This window comes from Balaenoptera musculus, chromosome 1 (assembly GCF_009873245.2).
Source record: "Balaenoptera musculus isolate JJ_BM4_2016_0621 chromosome 1, mBalMus1.pri.v3, whole genome shotgun sequence".
NCBI classification, from domain to species: Eukaryota; Metazoa; Chordata; class Mammalia; order Artiodactyla; family Balaenopteridae; genus Balaenoptera; species Balaenoptera musculus.
In genome coordinates this window covers 101,955,501-101,982,365 of record NC_045785.1, presented here as the reverse complement: position 1 = coordinate 101,982,365, position 26,865 = coordinate 101,955,501, and the positions used below count along the sequence as shown (strand labels likewise).

At 47.2% G+C, this 26,865-nt stretch overlaps 1 protein-coding gene across 4 annotated transcripts in view; it reads right to left on the bottom strand.

The window, feature by feature from the left end:
- VANGL1 (VANGL planar cell polarity protein 1) overlaps window positions 1-14,787 on the bottom strand; it is a 48,359-nt gene extending 33,572 nt beyond the window's left edge. Inside the window, exons 1-3 of one of the 4 annotated variants that reach the window (XM_036825762.1) lie at window positions 14,660-14,699; window positions 14,002-14,068; window positions 5,377-5,583 (exon numbers count right to left, since the gene is read on the bottom strand). In XM_036825762.1, the coding sequence (XP_036681657.1) occupies window positions 5,377-5,447 (71 nt within the window). In that variant the 5' untranslated portion in view covers window positions 5,448-5,583; window positions 14,002-14,068; window positions 14,660-14,699. Of the gene's footprint in view, window positions 1-5,376; window positions 5,584-7,342; window positions 7,452-13,688; window positions 13,805-14,001; window positions 14,069-14,659 lie in introns of those variants that run through there. The other 3 variants (XM_036825751.1, XM_036825771.1, XM_036825779.1) reach the window with 3 other exon arrangements.
- Window positions 14,788-26,865: the final 12,078 nt, after the last annotated feature.

The following is a 26,865-nucleotide window of genomic DNA, read 5'->3' as shown; positions in this document are numbered from 1 at the left end:
TTAATCTTGTTCAATCCTAACAATAACCCTATGTGGTATTACTGTCTGCGTTTTATAAATGAGGACACGGAGGCTCACAGAGGTTAAGTGACTCCCCAAAGTCATAGTAAGTGGCAGAGCAGGATGTGAACCCGCTGCCTCGATTCAGACCCGCTATGCTGCACTGATTTGAGGAGCAACTGGAAGATTCTGTAGCGTAAGTATTCCTTACGCTCATTCTCACACCCTGAACTTGAGGAACTTACCAGAGCTATGGAATCTGCCTTTGAAGCCACTGCTAGAAGTCATGACTGGACCATGACCTTGGAGAACACAAAGCAGTGCACCCAACACTCTGGGCTGCCAAAGACAACCACTTCAAAAGGACTCACTGTGGGAAACAATAAGCAATTTGGGAAAGATTTCCCATGTGTCTGATCAGTCTTAGAATGAGCTGTTTAGACTAAGTCTGGAATCACTGTTCCCCAGGACCCCACCTTGGCCCGGCCAGACCGAGGCACTCCTCCTCTTACTCTGTTTCCACTTTCCCCAAGTGCTCTCACATCTATCACTGTCCTGCCATCTGCCAAGTCACTTGCTCCCCTAACCCATCCATCTCTTCACTAGTCCCACGGGTCAAACCCTGTGACAGCACAAATTCCACTGGAAATCAAATTCTTTCACTGAGTGCCAATTCCTGCAGGCTGAACACTACCAGGGCCAGAAGCGGGTAGGGAACCACCCAGGGCTGGAAACAGCCTCTCAGGGGCCAGCCATTCCTCGACCCGACCCCAACTGGCCCAGCCTGGCCCTTAAAGGGCCCAACAGTCCCCAAAGGAGAAGCGATCTCTACAGTTCCCCTGGTAACATCAGAGGTAAACCAGATAAGAGCCTATTACCTGACAACCCCAGGAAGGTTTCTCATCCTCCAAGCCCAAAACCCTAAACCAGTGCTTCTCAAACTTGAATGTGCAGACAAGCCACCTAGGGTGCAGATTAAGTACAGATCCACTGGTCCCATCCCCAGAGAAATAGTCCGGAGGGGAGAGACAACAGGAACCTGCCCTTTTCATCAGCACCCCAGGTGATTAGGAGGCAGGTGGTCCAGGAAACTTTGCCCAAGGCTCTCCCACCCAAATGCTCCTGGGGGACGAGGTTGCTGGAGTGACTACTCAGAAATTCCCCTGTTTGTAAAATGCCCTGTATACAGCGGGGGCTCAATAATGGGAGCTGTGAGTGCAGCGCTCAGCTATACAATGTTGCAATGTACAGTGTGGCTTCTATAGTAAAACAGCATTAAGTGGAGGAGGCTTGGGGCAGGACTCAGGATAGTGCATCAGGCCCAGAGCCAAGAGCCTTCCATACACTGTCAAGTGAGGGGCCGATGGAAAGCTCACCCTATCAACTCAATGTGGGCTGCGTGTTGTGCTGGTCCTGGTCAAGGGAGAAAGACCTGTTGCACAGCTTTTATAAAAATCACTGGTCCTGAATTACTGCTCTGAATTACTGTCTGAGCCCGGACTACATAGAGAAGTCCAACAAAAAGGCTGCCTTCCAAGTGCTTTCCGGCATGCAGAGCTATGAGCCCAGTACGGCTGCTGCTTCACTGCATCGGTACCCAAACGTTCATCCCCAGAGCTCCAACTGCCGTGATGCCAAGGACGTGCCAAGTACCCTCCAGAGAGGGCCCGCCAGTGGTGAAGACCATCATCAGTCCACGGTGTCTAAGAGAAATAGGAGACAGGGAGTAGGCTACCAAACCACTGAAAGGATTTTTCAAACACGTGTGCACTTGGTGTTTTTCCAACTCCACCCGAGTTGTCTGGGTCACCTACGCATCTTTGCTGGGCAGGTGTGTCAGCCACAGGAATCCTTGTATCTTTATCTCTGAGCCAGTCTCCATGCATCATCTGCCCGTATAAGTAAAGATAAGTCAGGGGTGGGGGGCAAGCAATAACATGCTGGAGGCCTGGGCATGCGTCTGTACCTGCACGTGTGTGAGTGTGTAAACGCTTGTATTCAGGCGATTCTAGAGCTGAGCCCTGGGGGTGCTGCTGTAAAGCCCGTCTCACTCCGACCAGAATCCCCGTCGATTCCTAGACCGTTCCCACTTACAGTCGGCATTTCCTGGGAAGATGATTTTGCCCTCTTTCTGTCATTTGCCTATTTCTATTTGGGGAAAGCCAGCCCCACCGGTTACTCTTCCCTTTCCTTCTCCACCACCATCCACGACCTGTCCTTTCTCGCCACCAGCTGCGACTGCCGGGGTCTGGCTGCTTCCTCTTGGCACTGCCTCGGGTGCGAGGGCTGGGCACAGCACAAACTGACTTGGAAGCGGCCTCGGAACAAAAGCACGGATCCCCCTACCGCTCAGGCAGCCTCTTTTGGACAATGCATTTTAGTACATTAGTCACGTGGCTTACCCTCCACTCCCTTTTTTCCCTATCAGTTACTCCTGCCGCTCTCCACCCAGCACAGCCCAGGGAGGAAAGCAGGGCTTCCAAAGGAGGAATAAATGAGGCCTTAAACCTGAGGGTCCCTACCAACCTCATAACTTCAGGCAAATAATGCTGTCTCTCCGTGTCTCAATTGTATCACCTGTTGAACGGGGGTCCCACCTCCCACCGTTCTGGGACTGCTGTGAGTAGGGGGGATAATGACCAGGGGTCCTAACAGGCACTCTCAAACTGGTCATGAACGGTACTGGCAGCCGCTGTATTGAACTCGGGGAACTGGTGCTCCAAAACCCAAAGGTTAGGCGAGGTCGGCTGGAGTCTGTGCCGTTTTCCCAGCAAGTTAACTGGATACCCTCTGGAGATGGCAGGTATCACAAAAGCAGACCACTAACCTCTTTGTTAGAAAAGAGTCACTTGTCATCTGCTTAGAACCTAGCCAGTCCTCCAAAGATGATCTCGGTGTCATCAGGCATATCAAGTTTGCCGCCCTTCATTATTCCCCTCTGACAGTTCTACTAAGATTCCCAAAGAACAAGCTCCCTCTCCTTTCCTACTCTGCCGTTCAAATTCCCAACAAATCCCTGAGCAAAGCAGCCCTCACAGGGACACTCCCGGGTGATAGAGACCCTCTGCTGGGTCCAGGGCACGCCTGTGGAAGGCTACTACTACTCCCCAATACCACCCTGACAAAGGACTCCTGGCACCTACTCTCTATGGATTACAACCTCTGCCCCACAGTCACTATGCCCTACAGGGCTGCCTGTCAGGGAATCCATCTCAGAGGCTGTTGCTTTTCTAAAGATGCCAGGAAGTTCACCTATAAATCTCGAATCTCTCACCCCGAGCTCTTCTGAGTAGGCATTCAGCAACACCCTTGATTAAATTATTAAAGGTCTCAGCTTGTATTATCATTTGCCAAGTACTTTCCGCAGGGGTCCAAGAAGGCCCTCAGAGCTCTGCATGCTGTTTTCATTGAAAGTTATAGTCTCCTAAAGTTACCACAAGAGCACTGCAGTATCAATTTCTGGGGGCCCCAAGGGGCCTGAGGAAACAGCAGCACAGAGCAATGACAGTCGGGACACGAGTCTAGATAAAGGAGGCCAGAGACAGTTCCTCCTCTGAACACTGCAAGGCGTCCCTCTCTACTCATCCCCAAGCACCAAGAGAACCCCGAATTCCCACTCCACTCATCACAGTGCAGGATGGGGAAGCTTGGCACACTGACAAGGGAATTGCTTTTTCCAGTTAAGTTCAAAGATTGGACATTTTTACACAGCTGTTTCTAGTATTTTAGAACAAATCTGATATGTTTACCCACTGATTGAAATTTGTGATTAAATGTTTCTCACCAGAGGTTTCCTGACTTTCTCAGGATCTGGGCTCTGGCATGTTACTTAAGGCCTCACTCAGCAGCCCTCCTTGCTGTTTCCCATGCTGACTAGAAAGCCTTGCCTGGGCTCCAGCACAAGCTCATTTACCTCTTTTCCCCAGATTGTTATGATTATAAGAGCCATACATGAAATTTAGAAAATAAGGAAAGTTAAAAACACACACACACAACTATAATCCCAATAGTTGCACACCTAGAGACAGGCATGGTCAATCTGTTACCATTCATTGTATCATAAGAATATATAACCATTATATGTATAAAGTTTTGAATCTTGTTTTTTAATAACATGGCATCATATATATTTTCTCATGTCATTAAATAATCTTTGAAAGTCCTTCTTTTACACTCATTCCATTTCTACTTTTAATCACAAAATATACACTTGTAAAAGACTGAACAAGTGCAGAAAGATAAAGCATAAATGAAAGTTCCTATCAGTCACCATCCTGTGTGGACCCCTTCCCTGTGGATGACCGCTTTGGGCAGCTCGGACACTATCCTTCCAGACCCCTTTCTGCATGTGTACATCCATACATGCTCACAAACGAATAAATCAATTAGATATCCATATTTTACTGCTGTTTTACAAAACAAAATCCTGCTCTGCATTCAGCTGCTTGTATGGGGAACTGCTCAGTCAGGGAAACACCACTATAATCACCATTCCCAGCCATCGCAGGGCTGTGACCCCAGGTGGGCCTTTGAATGTGGTGCTGAAATGCCAAGGCCATTGATGGCATTAATACAGCCACTGGTTAGTGACCTACTATGTGCTGTGTTAAATGCTTCACAAGCATAATCTCATTTAACCCTCTCAACAGCCCTGCTATACCCATTTTACAGATGAGGGCTCTAAGTAAGAGGTAGCACTGCAATTTTATCAACTGCACTCTTCACCAGTACAGTACCACCTCTTCATTCATTCATTTCCTCGTTTCTCTCCTCACCATTCTGCAGGTCTGTAATACTGCAGGCCTTATGAACACCAGTGCAGACCTGTTCGTTCCTCACAGAGGAGAGGAAATTTGGCCCCATCACCAAGGTCAAAACCCAGGCCTGCTCACTTGGGAAGACTAGTCAGAGAGAAATAAATAAGGCACCAGGCCAATCCCGCCACTTCAGTGGATAAGCCTCAGGCACATGCATAACGGACAATGAGTCAGCAGCTTTGGGTGAGAAGCAACAAATTAACACTTTTTTTTTTTTGAACTTTCACTTACATTCTTGGTAAAGCTTTGAGAGAACTGTCATCTGTGAAAAGTACTTAGAAATGAAAAACATCTCCACTGAAGGGAGAAACTTTAATTTAGAATCAATTGTGAGAAATTAAAGTCATCAACTGCAATGGTGGCTATAAAATGTGAATTGGTGGTGTAGCTCCTCCCAATGCCTGTTAAATGCCCTTAAAGCTCAGCTTCTCACGCACCAGTGGACAGAACCTCCGGCGACAGCTGCCCTGCAGTGGGACTGTTTGAAAGTGAGCAGGCAGCCTGAGCAACCTGCAAGTTTCCCCCAAAGGAAAAGTGGAACAAGCAGTAGCTTACATACCCTTGTCTGTGAGATTTTTTCGAATGACTAGAATAGTAAGAATATCCAGAATACGTGGATTCGGTATCCATAGCAATGGAGAGCTTGCTCTTGCTGAAGGAGCAGGTACTGTTTCTCCTTAGAGGTAGAGAATCTCACCTACTGCACTCCTCCTCAGACCTCAAAGGGCCTGGGAATCAAGGACTTACTCTTCTGCAGGAACGAATTCTGGGAAAACAGGAAAAAAAAAAAGATATCAACCTTCAAAGCCAAACCCAAGGGGCCAGAAGATCAGTGACAGTAGTAATCTCCTCTCTGGGGTCTCTGTGATGGAACAAGTGAGCAAGGGTGAGGTTCCTGAGTGCTAAATGCAAGCAGCCAGCTTGCCCAGGTGTCTGGGAGGGAGACAGGTGGGTGCTGGGCAAGTCTAACCCCCACCCCGCGGCAGCGGGAAACCGGAGGTGGGAGAGACCTGGCCCTTGGCCATCTCCCAGACACAGCCCAGCCTTCCTGGCATCCCAGCCCTAGACACCGTGCCCAGCTCCCACTGCCAGTGTGCTGGTTACAAAACAATACCCAGGGAAGCAGCTTTTAAGGGATTTGCTCAGAGTTTCCAAAAGCCACTGGGGGAAAAAAAAAGGTTCTCAATCTCTTTAATCCAGGAATCCAAAGTCCTGAGAATTTATCTCAGGGAACTAATCTCTTTTTTTAAAAGAAAAACTATGATTAGCACATTGTCTAAAATAGTGAAAAGCGAGAAACACTCTCAACGCCCCCCAAACAGAGGACTAGGTCAGGGAAACATGATTCATTCACCCAAAGAAACATCATAGAGCTGTTTAAAATGATAATTATGAAGAACAGAAATTTGTATGATATAGTGATAAATTTAAAAAGCAGGCTACATACAGCATTGCAGATAGACACTGAAATCTACATTCCAGGTACAATCACATAAGATCACTTATGTAAGGACAAGGATGACAGAACATCAGAAAACGAAAGCAGGTGATTTATTAGCTGCAGGTTCCTGGGTCTTTTCCCACATTTTCATTAGATATTGCTATGCAATAAAAATAAATTGGAAACGTTTCCAAGTACATTCCTGAGCCCCATATGCTAAACCTTTACCTCCAGAGAAAGGAGTTCTGCACCCCTCACCCCAGAGCTGGTCTCCACCCCACAGGGCTCCTCCTTCCAGCGCCCCTGGAAGCTGACACTGCAAACAGAGCCAGTGAGATCAGTGTGAAGAAAAAACAAAGAAGCTGCAAATGCCATACCTCTACCCCCACTGGGAAGAGGCCAAGGCTTCTGAGCAATGACCTGCCAGTCTGGAGGGAATCACCCACAAGCCACCACTGGCCAACACAGTCCGAGCCTCAGTACCACCTAGGTTGTGTTTGCCCTTGTCATTCATTCCCTAGGGTCTGTCACCTAGGGCTAGCCTCCCTTGTCCTGATGTCCTGACTCATTATTTCATGTCTGCTCTCCTGCATGAGCCCAAGGTGAGCAGTGGGGAGACACGGGGTCTAGCCAGGGCTCCTCACTGTCAAGTACAACGTGAGATAAGTCACCTGCCTTCTTGAGCCTCGGTTTCCTCATCTGTCAAATGGGGATAAACCCACCAGCCATGGACTTCACAGGGTTGATCTGGAGATATAAGCTGATACAGTATCGGGAGCTGGGTTCCAATCCCAGGCTTTACTCACCTGTTAGCTATACGACCTCAGTCAAATTATTAAATCTCTCTGAACCCACATCCGTAAAAGGTGAATAAAAGGGCTCATGCGAGAAACAAACAAGCTACAACTGTGACCACTCCCAGCACCGGCTCCGATACGCTGGATAAGGGGCATTTGGGGTTATCAGGACTCCCGTGACCAGTCCACAACCTAGAGGCTCTCCTTGTCTCTCTCAGTAAGAGAAAGGCATAGAAAGGAGCAAGGCAGAGCAGGTGCCCATGCTCACCTTCCCACCTGAGGCTCACCTGCGGCCAGACAGCGCTGGGCTTGCATCCCAGTGCAGTCCACGGCTTGCTAACTAGCTGTGTCCCGCCTCGGAGCCTCAGGTCTCCTCATTCGTAAAATGGAAATAAGGCAGCCTATTTTGTGCGGTGACTGTAAAGAATCAAATGTGGAAAAAAACCCCACTGTGGGCACTTTAAAAACATGTTAGTTTTGCTCTTGGACCGTCCCCCACTTTTCTAGAAGACTTTAAGAGGCGGCTCCTCTTTTTTTTCTCCCTACTCTTCCTCCCAGCATGTTCACTAGCAATTTCAATGAGCTTTCAGCACCTTAGACTCTCACTGCCTTTCTGCTCTGGGCTATGCTGCTTGTTCTTCTCCATACCTGGCAGACGCCAGCCTCAGGAGGTGAGTCAAGATCTCCAGACCTGCCCTGAATGAGCCTCCTTCCCCAAAGGCCCTTCACCCCAGCTCTCTGCTGACCTGCAGGTTCCAACACCCGGCTGCCTGGCCCAGAAACCTGACTGCTGTCTTCTACATCCAGAATTGACCATCCACAACGTCTATACTTTTTTCTGCCCTCCAATCCATTAACTCTCGATTCTCTTTTCCATCCCAGCTTCTAACTATTTCTGGCTAAATGCTGCTGGGGTGTCTCAGAGGCAGGTGGCCCAGGCCCCGAAGACCTGGGCTTATCCTATTCACGCTCCCCGGCCGTGACACCGTGGGGCAGACACTTACCCCTCTGAGCTTATCTCCCCACCCTCCCACCCCCCTGACCACCCCGGTAAAATGAGGCCATTTAAAATGATCTCTTCCTAGGGTTGCTGTTAAGCATTAAAGGAAGCTCCCAAAATAAAGCTTCTGGCACATGCTAATGCAAATTTCATTCTCCTACTGCAAGAGGACGTCATCCTTCGTCCTCATTAAAACCTCTGGCCATCCATTAAGGCAACTCCAGGCATGTCCCTCAAAGGAAATCATGGGTTCCCAAGTGCTCTTTGGGGGAAAGCTTTACCTCCACTCTACCAGCTGCCCTTGTCTGGTTTCTCTCTCACAATTCCTGCCTATACTTATCAAAGGGGTGGTTTGCAAATGCTGCCATTTCCTCCCTCTTGTCACCCCAATCCTCCATCTTCGACACTCCATTGAAACAGCTCCAAGTTAGCCAGAGATTGCCAGGAGCCAAATCCAAAGTTCCCATCCTTGTCCTCCTTCCCCCCAGACCTTCTTAACCCATGTGTTCATTCATCCGCCTCCACGTTTAGTGGGGCTATGAGAGACCTGCTAGGCGATGCTAGGTTACAGAAATGACAACGGCATACAGCACACGGCTGCCCTCGCGGAGCTCCCTGCTGCCTCTCCTCCAATTTGATGGTGTTTATGCTACTACTCCTCCAACAGTCCTTCCCCTCTCCCCCATCAAGTTATCTTTTAAGACTCAAAACTCACCCATTATTCTCCTCCGTCCATGGATTTACTCTAGGATAAGCTCCATGGAGACAGGAGCTACTGTTTACCTACCCCAGGATACACTGAACAGAAGAGGTACCCAACAAATACTTACTGAAAGGATAAATCCCCAACGCACATTTCCTACTCAGATGCCTCTTGCTCTGCTTGGAATTATCATCACCCCCGCGATGCTCTCCGGTGCCCCGGACTGTTCTTTTCAATTTCCTCCACTGGCGCCATACAAACATCCTACTGACCCTATAGAGCCAACCCAGCACCATTTTCACAACTCTCTCCCCCTTTCATCCCACACATTCTACTGTCACTAAGTGCCCTCTGTCCCCTGGGATCCACCCCTCACTCTCCCAGTTCTCAGGCCACCCACTTCCTCCAGGCTCCACGGACACAGGGCTAAACTATTACAAAGCCTGCAGGTTTCCTCACAGAATCCAGTCTCTAGAGAGTTCGGGTCCCTTCTGCGTCACACTGTCTCTATCAGAGCTATCAATTCTTGTCCAAGATCTCAGTGAGGATTAAGAAGCAGCAACCAGAGGCAGACGGACAAAATCCAGAGCGAACTCATCTCAAAAGCCAATGGAAGAGTTTCGACATAGTTAACAGAAAAACACATCCTGAAGCTTATCATTGCAGCAGTACCTTTACAAGATAGTTCCCTTGTATGCACAAGAAATTAGCAGAACTCAGATAAGGTCAGAGGGAGGCCTTATCAGGAAGATAATAAAGTAATGAAAAGGAATCAGGTTCTCTGGGTAATAAACTGATAGGCTGCTGCACTGGCTTGAATAGGATAGGGTCATATAAAGGTGTAAACGTGGATCCTGGAATCTGGAACTATCTGTCTATCACACTGACCCCTGACATGACCCAGACTGTGCCTGGCTCTGGCTGGGCAGCTGTCAGAGTGATCTTTCAAATCACAATGTGGACGTCACTTCCCTGCTTAAAACCCCTCCGTGGTGTTCCGCTGCGCTTCAAATAAAACTCAAAATCCTTCACTTGGTCTGCCAGGCCCTGCCCCCCTCTCCAGCTGGGCTTTCCTTCTCTACCCGAGGTTCTCTAAGGCACCCGGCTCTCTGCAGCCTCAGTATATCTGCTCTACTCACTCTTCACCCACCTCATTTTGCCCGATTCCTACTCATCCCTCTCAGATGAAATACAGCTTCTTTCAAGGGCCTTTCTGGTCCTCCGGCCTCGCCTGGCCCTTTCCCAGCTCCCTGTACTTCTTGATATCCCAATTTCCAATTACGCAGGGACTGGATCCTGTAGAGACAGTAAGCTCCACAAGGGCAGGGGTCTCTTTCATTACTCTCTCTCCAGCTCCTGGAGCACAACAGGCTCTCTGTAAATGTGTGCTGAATGAAGGAAGGGTTTAGGTGGCAGATCTTGGGACGTGCAGCCCATAGGTTCACTGCGGAAGAAACCTTAGAGGTCGTCTATTTTAAATCCTCAGTTTTACAACCGAAGAAAAAGATGCAGAGATTACATTCCACGGTATCCGAACCACCAAGAGTTGAGCTGCTCTGCTGCTTGCACAAGTCTTACTCAGCAGCAAAGATTATATGCCAGACACAGTAAGAACTGGCATCAGTCTCTGCCTCCCCCTGTCTTCCTGTCATTTATCCCTTCCGGGCTGCAAGCAAACACCAGGATAGGGCTAGAGCTTGTCAAATCACATCTCATGAAGGTCAGAAGGCAGTGCTGAGACAGGTGCAAGAGCACTTTTGACTAAGTGGCAGCATCTTAAATCTGGAATTCCCCGGCAAAAATGTCAGAAAATCTCCTTCACCCCTCCTTTATTAAAAGCAAAGTGGGGATCAGTGGCCTCGAAGAGAATCTGCCCCTAAAGTCACATTCACTCACATAAAATATACCTGACTCCTACTTAAAAGGAAAACACAGTGTTCGGAAAATCATATGAGGGAAATAATATGTTATGGTAATGACAGTGGTAAACATAAGCTAACCTTCTCAGAAAAGGAAGTTATAAAAATGTCAACAGCTCTGCCTAGAGCTATTAAGTGAACTTGGGTTGGAGGGTAGAAAGTTACCTTTCAAGGGGTACAGAGACACGTGCTGAATTTAAATAGCCATTCTGCTCCTTCTGCAGTGGATATATTTCCAAGGGAAGCAACTGTGTTTACATATACTGTGCACATCACTTTGAATATTTGATTTTTATCATATATATAATTCTAAAGGGTTTACACCATTTATTATTTTTATTGTTTTCAAGCTAACATGTTTCTCAAGGTACCCATTTTTAATTACGTGGCACTCAAGGGTAAAAGGATAATTCAGATAATTTTGTTTAGTCAACTTTTCTTCTACAGGGGACAAGTAATGAGCACAGGTTTTGAAGTCAGATTGTCACTGTTCAAATCCTGGCTCTGCTACTTATCAGCTGTGTGACCTCAGATTAAGTACTTAACCTTTCTGTGCCTGTTTCCCTAATTATAACAACAGAATTATATTTTACTTACCTTATAGGCTCAAGGTGGGTTAAATGAGATCATTCATAATCATTCAGACTAATGCCTAGAACACGGTAAGCACTCACAACGGGTAAGCATTATTACTACTTAGTAAAGTTAAATTCCTTCCATTGGAAAGAATACCTTTGTAAGGCACATGACTTATGTATCATTTTCATTAAACTTATGTACTGTTTTTGGTCCATGTGCGTCTACCTTTAATGAATCCCATTAGCTAGAGTCAACTAATTTATTGATTTCCATTCTTTTCCTTGCAGGCCTTCTTTTACCATCCCCAGGTTAGAAGTGAGCATCAGAGAAAACTCTGTGTGTTTTATTGGGTTTATCTGGAGGACCTCAGGGTTGTAAGGGAGGACGGGAAGAAGTATTTTGCTGAACTTGTGGTCTATAAACCATAACACATCATCCAGGCCACTGATGTGGGGATCAGAAGGATTGTGGCATTTGCAACAAACCCAGTGATTCTTTCATTACAACAGTGCTCTTATAAATGAGTGATTCCGGGCCACTATTCACAAGGAAAGAAAATGTCAACCTCATTTTACCTGTCTTGCCAATGATTTCAACTCACCTTCCCAGAATATCTCCTCTTGGCTCCAGTCATCAATTACCTCTGAAACACCCTTAACAGCTGGGTATAGATTTCCAAAAGCTGTGAATGGTTAATGTGTCTGGAAGTCTTACGATGTATATTTGTTTTCAAGTGACCCCCTTGTCCCCTGCCAGATTTTTAAGCTTCGGAAAAGTAAATTTCGTAAGTACTACCTCCCCTGTAAATTCCATGATGCCGGGTCCAATGACTGCTGCCCAATAAGTGGTATTCAGAAGGACACCGATGGAGACAGACCTCAGTTGAACATACATGCACCTTTTCATCAGGCTTCGGGTGAGACCAAAGCCACTACTAGAAACATGGTCCAACCCCACGTCCACCTAATCCTGTCTTGTCCACCTTCTGGAAAATGGCACAGCACGATGCCCATACACAACTAGTCCCCTAGCCACAGCTAATTCACTATAAAGTGAGAGAGAAGGGCCATAATAATCTAATGGCTCACAGTTAATCGAGTGCTTCGTATGTATTAGGAACTGTTTTAAGTCATTTGCATATAATATCTCACTTAATCCTCAGAACAAGGCTTATATGGGAGAAAAAATATGAATTTCATGTTACAGTTAAGAAAACCAAGGTGGCATACCTGGTAAGTGCTGGAGCCGGGCCTTGAACTCTGAGAGTCTAATTCCAGAACCTGTGCTCTTGACTATGGAAACTATATAGCAATGTAGCAATTATCAGACTTGTTTATTTACAGAGAGGAGGGGAGGTAACAATCACAAATTGTCCCAAACCACACATAACCCACAAAGAATTCTGCAATTTCAACTCCTACTCACAGGTTCAGTGTCCCAAGCATTGTGGGGAGTCCAAAAGAAAAGAAATGAATCTGAAATAGTTCTAACTCCAAGGAGCTCCCAGCCTAAAGGTAGAACCTGCCTATTAAAATACAATGTGATAAGTGCCCACTCAACCCAAATGCTGCTGAGGTCTGGGATAACAAACAGGGTGTGTGTTTGTGTGTGTTGGGGGATGGAGGGGAGAATACCTTCCTCACTCAACATTTGTTTATTCTCCAGTGGACCAGGGTGACCTGGCATTGCTTCTTGGTCAGGAAACCTTCCTTTACGGTTTCATCCTTTTGCTCAAGTACACAAGGCAATGAAAATGTATTGCCTGACAAGCAGTCCTTACAAATATGCTATTCTCAAAATTCTCCCATTTTACTTACAAATTAAGTTACAACCAAGTCACACTGCCAACACTGTAACAGTGAAAATTTCACCCTAGCTGTTTCACTAATTATACTGAGAGACACCAAAGTCTAGGAATGCTAAATGCTTATAGATAGGTGAAGAGTGTTATTTCTTTGAACTGGAGAATAAACCGTTTCCTCCCACAAATCAAAGCCCCAACTATATCACACTGATTTAATTCAACTCTAAAAACTCTAATTAGTGGTTACATAAAATGACGAATTACATCTCCCTGGATTCAGACAGTTTCTGCCATCTCACTTAAAGAGCCTAGGAGCTGTGTAATCAAACAACCCACCCACTGGAAGGAGAATGCTAATTAGCATTGTTGATTGGTGACACAAGTTATAATATTTTTCCAGCAACCCTGTAAAATTTATAAACACATTAGTGAAAATGCCAGATTCTTTACAGCTTGCTAGCTTTTGGAATAAATGTCTAAAAATACATGCATTTCCAATCACAGCCCCCCAAAAGGGGTTTAACAAAATGCACGTGCCAGCCACACAATCATCATAATAAAGAGCTCTGACATCTCTTAACGAGCGGCTAAACGAGCTCACAACACCTTCGCGGGGTGGGCTTTATACCTGGTTTGAAGCTGTGAAAACTGAGCCACAGGTTTCTCGGCTCCAAGTCTCACTAGCTCATCTCCGGGCCGCCAGGCCGCGGCTCCGCCCCACTCCTGCCTCCGCCACCGACGCGTATAAATTTTTATAAAGCTTCACACTTCTCCGGACACGTTTGCTTGGGGCAGTTTAAAGCCTGTAGGAGGAAATGAGGTCCTGCCCGTGGCGAAGGCTGCCCCGAGGCGGTGAGATTGTCTCCAACCCGGACGCCTCGGGCAGAGACTAGCCGGACGCCTCCCGCTCCACCCCGGCGTTTTTGAAAGTAAACTCCTACCTGCCTGTTGCGCTCTCCGATGCGCAACCGGACTCGCCCCCCGCCCGCCTCCAGGGCCAGCTCCCTTCTGTAAGCGAGGTGGGAACACAGGCCAGCTCTGTGCCGGTTTCTGGCCCAGGGTCGGGCGGGCCCCCGGGCGCGGGCTGTTCCCGGGTCGAGCCCCGCGGCGGGGTGGGAACCACGGAGCGCGCCCGGCTCCCGGGGTGCGCAGGGCGGTCCGGCCCCAGCCCCGCAGGGCCGGTGCCTCAGCGCGGGTGCCTGCAGGAACGCTCGGCCACTCCCTGCCGGCCGGGGCGCGCACCCCAAAGTGCAGCCAGGGTAGAAGCGAGCGTCCGAGGCGTGGGGAGGAAATGCCCGGACCGAGGAAGTGGGGTGCGCGGGGAGCGCGGCCCCAGGGCGGGAGGGGCGCACCTCGCGGGGATGGGAGAGGAGTGGGGTCCCAGGAAGCACGGCTCGGGCTATGGACCGCGGGAGGTAAGGAGGCTCCCGGCCAGAGGCGGGAGGAGGGCAGTGAACCGGGGTCTGAGTCCGGGGTGGGGCTGCGGGAGGAGGACTCAGGGGCTCGCGGGGTCGCGGGTCCGGGTGGGGGAGTCTCCCCGCGGGAGGTCTGCACCCCGCGCCCGCCGCCCCGCCGCGCCCGGCCTGCGGCGGGACTCACCTCCGCGCCGGCCGTGCGGGCTCCGCGGCCCGCGGTCTCGGCTCGCAGCGGCCCCGACTCTGCGGCCTGCACTGGGCTCCTGTAGAGGCAGAGCCCCGCCGCCGCCGCCGCTGCACTGCTGCTTTCCGCTTCCTGTCCCGGCGCCGCCCCGCAGCCCGAGCCCAGCCCTGCGAGCCCGGCGCGGCCGCGAGCCAAGAGCAGCGAGCGCGGCCGGCCCAGCCGAGGGCCCGGCCCACCTGCAGCGCAGGGCGGGGCTCGCCGGCGTCTGCCCGCAACCCCCAGGCTCTCCGCGCCCCGGACACACACACACTCACACTCAAACACACACACCGACTCACACACACACCCGCGCAGGCACACTCGTACCCACACAGACCCTAAGGGCTGACCACACACACACTCATCCACACATCACAAACACATGGTCAGGGATTGACCCCCCCAGCACCCCAACATACTTGCACGCTCAAGCTTACACACTCATGCACACACAGACTCCCAATCATGCACAAAATTCAAGTCTGTCTGCCCCCACTGGAGCCTCAAAACACATACATTTGCCCAGCAGCCCAGGGACTAACCCCCTCCACATACACACACACACACACACACACACATACACACACACACTCAAATATACATATTCCAAGAACCAGCCCACAAATATCCATATATACCCACACCTCAACCCACATACACACTCACACTTAAACTCACATGCGGCTCAGGAAATGACCCCGCATATAACCAGGCACACCCAGACCCTCTATAGGCCCCCAAAGCCGACCCTACCCCCCCTCCTCCCTTTAACAGCGTGGTCACTGCCCCCCAACCCCAGTATCCTAGAAGCTACTAGAAGAGCACACCTCTGAAGGCAGGCAGCCCCAGGTTCCAATCCTGATTCAACCAGGTCTGCTTCTAAGTCTTTGTTTCCCCATCTGAAAAGCAGAGAGGAAGATAAAGCCAGCCTTTGCAGGGTAGTGGTGAGGATTATGAAAAGTGGCTGGTGCCCAGGAGACACTGAACAGTTGCCAACTATTCATATGAATATTTACACTCTTCTTACTTAGTTGTCTTGTGTGGGTGAATAGGGTTAGGGATCCATGTGGAGAGTCTGGAATCTGGCTGGGACCCAAAGCAGCTTACATGGCAGCGCTGCCTAGTAGAGGTGGTGTATAATGAAGTAGTGTGGGCAGTGGGGTGGGGAAACATACCCACGCTGAACTAGCCTTAGTTACGGAACTTTAGCCCCCAAAGCCCTCACTCTTCCCTCACCACCTCTTCCCCATCCTCCCTAGTCCCCATTCTCTCTCCCATATATATTATATTTCTTGAGGACATTATATGTTCAATGTAGGTGATCTTCATGCAGCCCCATCCGGCCACCAGCCTTACTGCTCACTCTTGGCCGTGTAAGGCGTCTGACCCTCCCCGTCGCCAGCCTCTTACCTGTCTCCTGAGGGCAGCCAGCCTCCTAAGGGTAAAGCCCATTGTCTGTCCACCCGAATCAGTGCTCAGGTGCAGAAATGTAGAGTTTTATAAAAACATGTCTCTTTCATCTTTAAAGTGTAGACCCTTCAAAGTTATAACAGGCCAGGGATTTCCAATTGTAGTTATGACATTACTGAGTAGCCCCCATGAGATCTACAGATCCTCAATGGATTTCCATGAAAAGTGATTTTAGTACACTTTAGTGTATTATGTCTACCTTACCATGTGGTGCTTTTGTGGGAAAGAGAGGTAGTGCAAAATAAACCCTTTTTTAAGATAATAAATTCACCTTTAAATGCCATCTACTGTTTGTTTTTATCTGACAGTCTCAAGTATTCGAGTTTAAAAGATGAGTTGGAAAACTTCTCAGGAACTGAATGATTGTATAACCCGGCTCCCATTACCTGTCACAAAGTGGGTCAGCCTTAACCTAGGGTTCGGTTAGCAGGCTTACTGAACTCTTGCCTAGACTCTAGCTTAACCTTAATCAGTAAAAAAGGTAATATTGGGGGCTCCATCTGCCACTCCTTGGTGTTATCATTTGTGCCAAAGTCAGTTGGGGAAAGGGAGTACTATGTACTGGGTGCTCTCAAGACAACAGCGTGACTGTAATTCCACAAATTCATGCATATATCTCTCTCCCTTCCTGCCCATTCTTGCACATTTCCCAAACCCTAAAATGCTACCCACTAAAGTTCTTCCTGCTACCAAGGTCCAACACAAATGCTGTCTCTATAAAGCCTTCTCCAGTTCTCCCAACGAGAAAACGTTCTCTTCTCCTCATTTGAATTCTCTGGATTTTTATGTTCACCTTCTACCGTGTATTGGTTATTTTGTCTCACTCCTCAGTAATGTGTAAATGCTAAGTCTTTATCTCTTTTCTGTCACAGGTCTTTCCACATAGTAGTCATTTTGAAAACTACTTAGCGAATGAATGAATGGCTATAAAATACCACTTGCCCCGGGAAATTAATACTCTAATCAGGAAATAATCTAATTGGAAAGTAATCTAATTGGGAAGTTATGACATGTGCACATAAAGATAGTTAACAACAAAAGAATATATAAAATGCTAAATGCACTATTGGCACACTTTTTACGAAGTCACTTATCCAGCCTCAAGAATTCTGAATACACCTGAAAAACAGGAGTTAAGTGAAAAAGGCCTCTGATCAACTGAATAGGTTGCATAAATTTATGCTTTAAAACCGATAGACTTTGGGACTTCCCTGGTGGTGCAGTGGTTAAGAATCCACCTGCCAATGCAGGACACATGGGTTCGAACCCGGGAAGATCCCACATGCCGCAGAGCAACTAAGCCCGTGTGCCACATCTACTGAGCCTGCGCTCTAGAGCCCGCGAGGCACAACTACTGAAGCCTGAGCGCCTAATGCCCGTGCTCTGCAACAAGAGAAGCCACTGCAATGAGAAGCCCACGCACTGCAACGAAGAGTAGCCCCAGCTCGCCGCAACTAGAAAAAGCCCGCGCGCAGCAACGAAGACTCAACGCAGCCAAAAATAAATAAATAAAAATTTAAAAAAACCAAAACAAATAGACTTTATACATAGGAGAATCTCTCATGCCCTCACTTAAGACACTGTTTACATGTAGTTTACAAATATTTCTATAAACTTCGTCGTCTGATTCCTAAGCCCACTGTAGGTTAGAAACACATTAAAAGAGAGCAGGAGGTGACCTCAGGAGACCCCAGGGACCACAAAGGGGGGTCATTGCAAAGACTGTTTAACTCCAAAACTCATGCCCTTTCCTTTTACCAGTTCCTCCTCTTGGTACATTATCACATCACAGAATACCGATGACCCTGAGTTATAAAAGTTAGACGGATATTCTGTAGATAGTACTCTATTTAAGAAGACAGGGAAGGTGTTGAAAAAAAATTAGATTTCCATCTAAAATGGTTGAAATGTTAAGAAGTGCTGGTTCTTTAAAAGTCCATTTTCTGTAAAATCTACATATGTGTAATATCTGCTTCTAGGTTAATAATGCCAGTGATGAGGTGCTAAAATATGGGTTATTAGTGCCTACAGGGAGAGTCACATGGGTCTGAATGGTCAAGGTCAGCTTGTCCATGAGGACAAGAAAAGAAAAGAAGGAAAAGAGGAAAGAAAGAAGTGGAACGGGCACAGGTGGAGGACAGTGGCTGCAACAGTGACTGGCTCATCTCAAGTACTTGCTTAATCAATGTGAGTTGAATAAATGGGTAAATAGTATTTCTGTTTGGAGTCTGGGTAGGGGTGTGGAGAGAACAGTGTCTGAAATAGAGTCAAGGGCAGTGAGCAGAGTGGTTAAGCTCAAGAAAAGGGCTCATGCTGAGACATAGAGGATTCAAAGTTGAGTGGCTAGGATTAGAAGATGGAGAACTTGGAATCCAATATTAGTGTCTGAACTTTTTAAAATGTGCTAGCGATGTGATAAAGTATTCATCCACCCATCCATTCATTCAAAAACACATACTTAGTACCTACTAGAGGCAGGCAATGTATGAGCTATGGAGAAACAAAAGTAGATAATGTAACATTGATCCGTGATTCGACAAGTTAGTCAACAAATATTTATTGAGCACTTATTTTTTTTAATTAATTAATTTATTTATATTTGGCTGCGTTGGTTCTTCGTTGCTGCATGTGAGCTTTTCTCTAGTTGCAGCAAGAGGGAGCTACTCTGTTTTGGTGTGCGGGCTTCTGATTGTGGTGGCTTCTGTTGCGGAGCATGGGCTCTAGGCTCTCGGGCTTCAGTAGTTGTGGCACGTGGACTCAGTAGCTGTGGCGCACGGGCTTAGTTGCTCCACAGCATGTGGGATCTTCCCGGACCAGGGATCGAACCCGTGTCTCCTGCATTGGCAGGCAGACTCTCAACCACTGCGCCGCCAGAGAAGTCCCTATTGAGCACTTATTACGTGCCAGTCACTCTTCTAGGCTCTGGGGGTAACATCAAAATAGACAAAAGCTTCTGCCCTCATGGAGTTTATATTCTAGTGAGGGGGAAATGGGCAAATGAGCAGCATGTCAGATGGTTTAACAAGTGCTCAGGCGAGAACAAAGCGGGATGGGAGACGGGTGGGGGTGGGGTGTGCCCCTCGCTGTCCTGGAGGATGTCTTACTGCAGCTTCAACAGAGCCTCACAGTGGAAGAGGAGAGCGCTGGGACTGGGACCAGAGCAGCACAGAGAAAGGGGCCAGCTTAGCCTGAAGAAGCGGCGTGGCTTCACCCGGCCATGACCCTGGGAGCAAAACTTGAAGGATGAGTATTTGACAGAGGAAACGGGAGGAAGCATTCTGGCTACAGGCACAGAAGCGTGGCAGAGTACGTCCAGGAAGCCATGTCTGACAGTGTGCCGCGCGGATGCGCCGCAGGAGAGTTGGGGGCGGGGTGGCACAGGAGGCCGTGCAGAGCTGCAGGTCTGGAAGGATGAGGCACCGGAATGCCGCTGGTGTCCGGAAGGAGAGGAAGGAAGTTCTGAAGCAGCGCGGCTCCTCGGGGGCCTGCCAGCAGTTTGGCCTGGGGAGAGCATACGGGAGGAAGCAGGGCTGGGATGGGTGGAAGCAGGCAGCACGACCTGGAGAAAGGGGGCAGAGTCCGGAGCTCGCAGGGCTCTACGTGGTGAGCTTAAAAGCGTGGGTTTTATCTGGTAGGCAATGGGGAGCCATTGAAGATTTTTACGGAGAGGAATAAGATGAGCTGACTTTGAGGTTTGGAGAGTGGCTTCTTGAGGAAAGAGTGAAGGCAGAGGGACCAAATAGGAGAGACACAGGGAGCCTGAAGTGATGAATGGGCCTGAGTTACTGCAGCCTTTGGAGGCAAATATCAGTCACAAATGGGGAACAGAGAGGAAGAAGAAGTTCAAGGAGAAAAGGTAAGTTCAGTTTTAGGTATGTTGAGTGTAAGTATCTTTGGGAGGTGCGGGTGCAAACAATAAGAGGTCACATTTATTGAGCATTTATTATATGCCAGCACTGTTCTGAGTATTTTATAGGTCTTATTCATCCTTCACAACAACCTATGTTTTAGGTATTATATCATCTATATCCATTTTACAGAGAAGGAAACTCAGGCATAGAAAGGTTAAATAAACGGCAGGAGATCATGCAGCTGCTGACAGGTGGTGCCAGGCTTTGACCCCAGTTTTGCTGACCACAGACTCCCCGCCTTTAATCCATCAGCTATACTGCTTCTTAGGTAAGATTAACAAAAGATTAGACATAGTAGGAACAAAGATCAGTGAACTTGAAAACATAGCAATAGAAACTATCCAAGTTTGTTAACCTCTTCTTATGCAATGTGTAATCCGTTGTTAATCCCATCCAGTGTACTTCTTCATTTTGTAGTTTTCATCCTAAAAGTTTGATTTGTGTCTCTTTTATATTGTCCATGTTTCTACTTAAATTTTTGAAGCTATGAAATGCAGTTATAACTATTTTAAAGTCCTTGTCAGCTAAATTTGACATCTGTATCAATTCTTTGTCATTTTCAAATGGCTGATTGATTTCTTCCCCCTCATTATGGTCATATTTTTCTGCTTCTTTGGATGTCTAATAATTTTTTACTGGATACTAGACATTGTGAATTTTTTTGTTGACTGTTAGTTTTGTATTCCTATAAATATTCCTGAGCTTTGCTCTGGGATGCAGCTAAGTTACTTGGAAGTCGTTTGATCCTTTTAGGTCCTCCTTTTAAGACCTGTTATGTGGGACCAGAGTCATGTTTACCCTAGGGCTAATTGCTTCCCAATACTGAGGAAGACATTTCTGAGTACTCTACCCAACACCCCATGGATTATGAGGTGGGAACAGGCACTATTCCTAGTTAGTGTGAGCACCAGGTACTTTTCCCTCTAATCCTTTTGAGTGGTTCTTTCCTCAGTCTCAATACTCTCCTCACATTAATACACTCATCAGTATTCTGTAGAAGTCGTTAAAGGGACTCTCTGAGAATCTCTGAGGTTCTCTCTCTGTGCAGCTCTTTCCTCTCTGGTACTCTCTACTGGAAACTCTAGCTACCTTAGTTTCTCTGGACATTCAGGGAAATATCTCCTTATCTCATGCAGTCTTCTGGGCTTTTCCGGGTTTGCCTTTCCTAACCACAGTAGGATTTCTCCCAAGAGAGTAAGCCTGGGCAATCATAGGTCTCACTTTGTTTGTTCCCCATCTATCAGGGATCACTGTCCTCTGTTGCCTAATGTGAAATGTCTCAAAACCACAGTTTTGTGAATTTTGTCCAGTTTAAAAGTTTTAGGCAGGAGGGTAAATCTGGTCACTGTTATTCCATCTTAGTTAAAAGTAGAACTCCTGGATGATTTACATGTAATTTAATTATTGACTTGGTTGGCTTTATATCTACTATGTTGCTCATGGTTTTCTGTTTGTTCGATTTGTTCTTTTCCATTATTTTTATTTTCTTGCTCTCATTTGTATTAATTATTTATTCGTGATTTCATTTTATATCCATTATTAATTCATTCGTTACTTTTTTTAAAGACTTTTTTAGAGCAGTTTTAGGTTCACAGGAAAATAAAGAGGAAGGTAAAGAGATGTCCCATGTACTCCATGTATGTACACCATACATGCACAGCTTTCCCTGTTATCAACATCCCCCACCAGAGTGGTCCATTTGTTACAGTTGATGAATCTACAATGACACATCATAATTACCCAAAGTCCATAGTTTACCTTAGGGTTCACTCTTGGTGTTGTAAATTTTATGGGTTTGGACAAGTGTATAATGACATGTATCTATTGTTATAATATCATAGAGTATTTTCACTGCCTTAACAATGCTTGGTGCACTGTGTATTCATCCTTCCCCCTCCCCAACCCTTGACTTCCACTAATCATTTTTCTGTCTATATTTTTGCCTTTTCCAGAATGTCATATAGTTGGAATCATACAGATATAACCTTTTCAGATTGGCCTATTTCACTTAGTAATATGCATTTATGGTTCCTACATGTCTTTTCATGCTTGATAGCTCATTTCTTATTAGTGTGGAATAATTTTCCATTGTTTGGATGTACCACAGTTTATTTATCCATTCACCTACTGAAGAACATCTTGGTTGCTTCCAAGTTTTGGCAATTATGAATAACGCTGCTATAAACATCTGTGTTCAGGTTTTCATGTGGACATAAGTTTTTAACTCCTTTGGGTAAATATCTAGGAGCACAATTACTGGATCATATGGTAAGAGTATGTTTAGTTTTGTAAGGAACCGCCAAACTGTCTTCCAAAGTGGCTGTACCATTTTCCATTCCCGTGAGCAACGTAGGAGAGTTCCTGTTGCTCCACATCCTCACCAGCATTTGGTGTTGTCAGTGTTCTGGATTTTGGCCATTCTCATAGGTGCATGGTAGTATCTCGTTTCAATTTGCATTTCCTTGATGATATATGAGGTAGAGCATCTTCTCATACACTATTTGCCATCTGTATGGCAGTGCTGAAATGTCTTTTAAGGTCTTTGGCCAATTTTCTAACCGGGTTTTTTTTTTTTCTTATTGTTGACCTTTACTAGTTCTTTGTATATTTGAGTAACAGTGCTTTATCAGATATGTCTTTTGCAAATATTTCCCTCCAGTCTGTGGCTTGTATTTTCATTCTCTTGACATTATCTTTCACAGAGCAGAAGTTTTAAATTTTAATGAAGTCCAGATTTTCAATGATTTCTTTCTTGAATTGTACCTTTGTTGTTGTGTCTAAGTCATCACCATACCCAAGATCATCTAGGTTTTCACCTATGTTATCTTCTAGGAGTTTATAGTTTTATGTTTTACATTTAGGTCTTTAATCCATTTGAGTTAATTTTTGTGAAGGGTGGTCTGTGTCTAGATTCATCTTTTTTGCATGTGGATGTCCAGTTGTTTCAGCACCATTTGTTGAAGAGACTGTTTTTGCTCCAATATATTGCCTTTGATCCTTTGTCAAAGATCCGTTGACTCTATTCACACGGGTCTACTTCAGGGCTCTCTATTCTATTCTGTTGATCTACCTTTTCCCCAGTCATGCTGTTTTCTTGATATCAGTGTAGAATCCTGGACCCAAGATCTTTCTTGCTGTCCCTGGGGGTAGAGGATTTTTACTTCTACTCTTCTTCTAGCAGCGATGGTTCTTTGCCTATTTCCTGGGGGAGAGTTTCCTACCCTCTCCCAAGAAAGGTGGATTTTACTCCTCCTCTCAGAAGCCGTGCATCTATAAGGTACACTCTCTCTCCCTCAACAGCTTAAGGCTTTTGCTTCATAGGAGAAAAGGGTCCAGGGAAGCAACAGGGCTTTGTGCCTGTTCCACTCAACCATCATTACCTTCTTCCCTCCTGTGGCAGAGGAGACTCTCGTCAATCTGCTGCCCTGCACCCAATCTCTCTTGTGAACACCCAGTAGAGGTTCACGAAGAAGAGCTTACAAGTGAAGCAAGCTCTCCTGGTGCCTAGTGCCCCACTATTCCAAACTGACATGCTGACCCTCTCTTGGCCTCCAAGAATTTGTTAAGCTTTTAGCTTACTTTTTACTTGTTTGTTAAGCAGCCTCATCTTTCTCCCAGGCTCTGCCAAAGGAGAGATGCTGTGTGTGTCCCACCTTGCCTTTGAGGGTCTTGTTCCTCCTTGGAATCTGGTTAACTTAGTTGCCTTGTGAACTCAGATCACTTATGGGCTCTATAAAAGTTATAATTTTATAGCTTATCTAGCTTTTACTCATTGTTAGGATGGGAATAACATTCTTTCCAGCTCTCTTCGTCCTGAGAGAAAGCCTCATTCTCTTAGCATCGAATTCATTCTTTTTTAAAAAAATTTTGTTTAATCTTTTCAAATTATTATTATTTTATTTTTTTGGCTACATTGGGTCTTCCTCGCTGTGCACGGGATTTCTCTAGTTGCAGCGAGCGAGGGCTACTCTTCATTGTGGTGCGTGGGCTTCTCATTGCGGTGGCTTCTGTTGTTGTGGAGCATGGGCTTTAGGCACGGGGGCTCCAGTAGTTGTGGCTCATGGGCTCTAGAGCGCAGGCTCAGTAGTTGTGATGCACGGACTTAGTTGCTCCATGGCATGTGGGATCTTCCCGGACCAGGGGTCGAACCTGTGTCCCCTGCATTGGCAGGCGGATTCTTAACCACTGCGCCACCAGGGAAGTCCCCGGATTCACTCTTTTTCTTAATGGCCAGAAGAGGTGAGTCTCCCATTTCACACAGAGGAAACTGAGATCTTGGAGAGGTTATCTGCCTCGATTGGTAGGTGATGATGCTGGGACTCCTCAGCTACCAGAAATCTGTGAGGTCTTCATTGGGATGGAGGGGCAGGATGAGACAGCAGAAAGCTTGGACACCCTGGGAGGTGAGAGAGCATGGGGAATAGAGGCTGCCCAAGGGGTGAGGGTCCAAATATTCACACTTCTGTCAGAGGCAAGAATCTAGCTATCAACTAAAACCAAAAAGCCTGACTGGGTGGCTTTCTGAAACATCACTGGCCAGGAATTGACCCACCCAGGGTAGGGGAGGAGGATTGTGGAGGACGGTGATGATGCATCCACCACAACTCTGCTCTGCACTCAGGATCCAGGACGATGCCTCACACCCCCCCTCCACCGCCTGCCCCCCTGACCTTCACAGCTGTGCTCTCCCCACTCCCAACCTGCTCCATGTCCCTCCACGATGCAGACACACTAGCCTACTTGCTGTTTCTCAAACACATTCCTCCCTTTCCTGACATTATTGACTTCTTCAAGGTGTTGCCTGAACCTGTAATGCCCTGTCTGACTCTCACAAAACGCCCTCAGTTCTGCCTTCCAAAGCTGAAGATAGGGGGGAACAACTCCGTGTGTATATGTGTGTGTGTGTCCATCCAAGAGAGTGATGAGGGCAACAGTGTGCATTGTGTATGTGAAATGAAAATAAGGCTCTGGGTGTGACTGGCAGGAGGAGGGCACCCCAGGAAAGGTGAGGGATGGCTCAGAGGGCACTCAAAGGGGAGGAGAGACAGGCAGAAATGGGCTTGCTCATTTTATCACAATTCTAGAGTGTCCCTGGAGAGATGCATCTCATCCATCAGCGCTAATGTTTTGGTAAGACGCAAGCGTCTAGCTACAAATGAGACAAGAGTTAACACAGCAGGGTAACGATGACAGCTCTTGCTGGGGATGCTCTTTCAAGCCAACTGCATGAAAAGGGACCCAGTGAGGCTGCCCCTGCTGCAGACAGAGGTGCAGACAGGGTAGATGCATCTAGGTGAATGGCTTGAGGGGTCGCGGAAGGTCTAATGCTAGAGTGGAAGAAATCCCACGATTAGGGATTCAATACTTTACCATGTCCTCCATACCATGTCTTTTAAAATGCAAATCTAAGAAGGGTGATATGTTTGATTCCTTTGGTTTGGTTTTATGTGAACAGCATGGGCTTTGAATCCATTAGAAGTGAGTTCAAATCCTGACCCTACCAATTACCAGTGATGAGCGCTGCGAACCTTTTGTTTTTAGTCTTTAACCCTTCTGAGCATTCATTCCCTCATCTGTAAAATGAGAACAGTGATACCCATCTTACAGCTATGTGAGGATGAAGTGAGATGGTGAAGATAAAATGCCTCACGCAGCATATCCCACAAGAATCATCCATTCACCCATTCATTCACCAAATATTTATTGAGCACCTACTAAGTGCCAGGCACCCTTCAACATGCCGGGCATTCAACAGTGAACAGGGTGAATTCCCCACCATCATGGAGCTTGTATTGTAGAACAAGGTGATAAAAAAGTAAATAAACAGGTAAATATAAAGTATGTCAGATAGTAAGTGCTCCAGGGAACAACAGAGCAAGGGGGTAGGGAATATGGGGAAGGGACATCATTCCAATTTTATATGCGGTGGTCAAATGCCTCTTCCTTGAGGTGATATTTGAGCAGGGCCTGAAGGAAGTGAGGGTGTGAGTGCCAGCGATATGGGGAGACAGTTGGTAGAGGAGGAAAGAGTGAACAAAGGTCTGGAGCCTGTGGCAGGCTGGGCAAGTGTGAGGGATGAGGGAGGGCAAGGAGGCCAGGGTGGCCTGAGCAGAGTGAGGACGGGAGGCATGGGAGAGGAGGAGGGGCCGAGGGTGTTATATGTCCTGTAGGACTTGTGGGCCCGTGAGAACCACAGCTTTTACCCTGAGATGGAGCCATGGGAGGGTCATAAGAGAGGGGTGGCCCATGTTCACCCGGGGTGCTGTGTGGAGTGTAGATTGCAGGAAGGGGAAAGGTATAGACACTGGGAGACCATTCAGGGAGCCATGGTGATGTAAGGAAATGTTGTCTAGGACCTTGGTCCAACTGTGTGGCTGGCGAGAAGAGATCAGATCCTGGATAGAAAGTGGAGGCCACAGGATGTGCTGGTGAATGGAATGTGGTATAAGAGGTACAGCAAGGGGGACTACAAGGTGTTTGACTTGAGCGACCGGAAGGACAGATGTGCCAGTTACTGAAATGAGGAAATTGAAGGCTGTGGGCTACGAGTTGGTTTTGGATGTGTTTGTTGGACACCCAAGAGGAGCTGTCAGCAGACAGATGGAGGCATGAGTCTGGCATGCAGAGAAGAGGTTAAGGCTGGAGGGAGCAGTGGACAGAGGGAGGTAGGGCAGTGTTTGGGGACCGTCCCTTCTTTTTCTCCATGTAGGTGTGTCTGTAGGGGGGCATAAAGAAGGCACTGGAAGGAGGGCAGGGCTCTGACAGTTCACACCCAGACTCCACCCC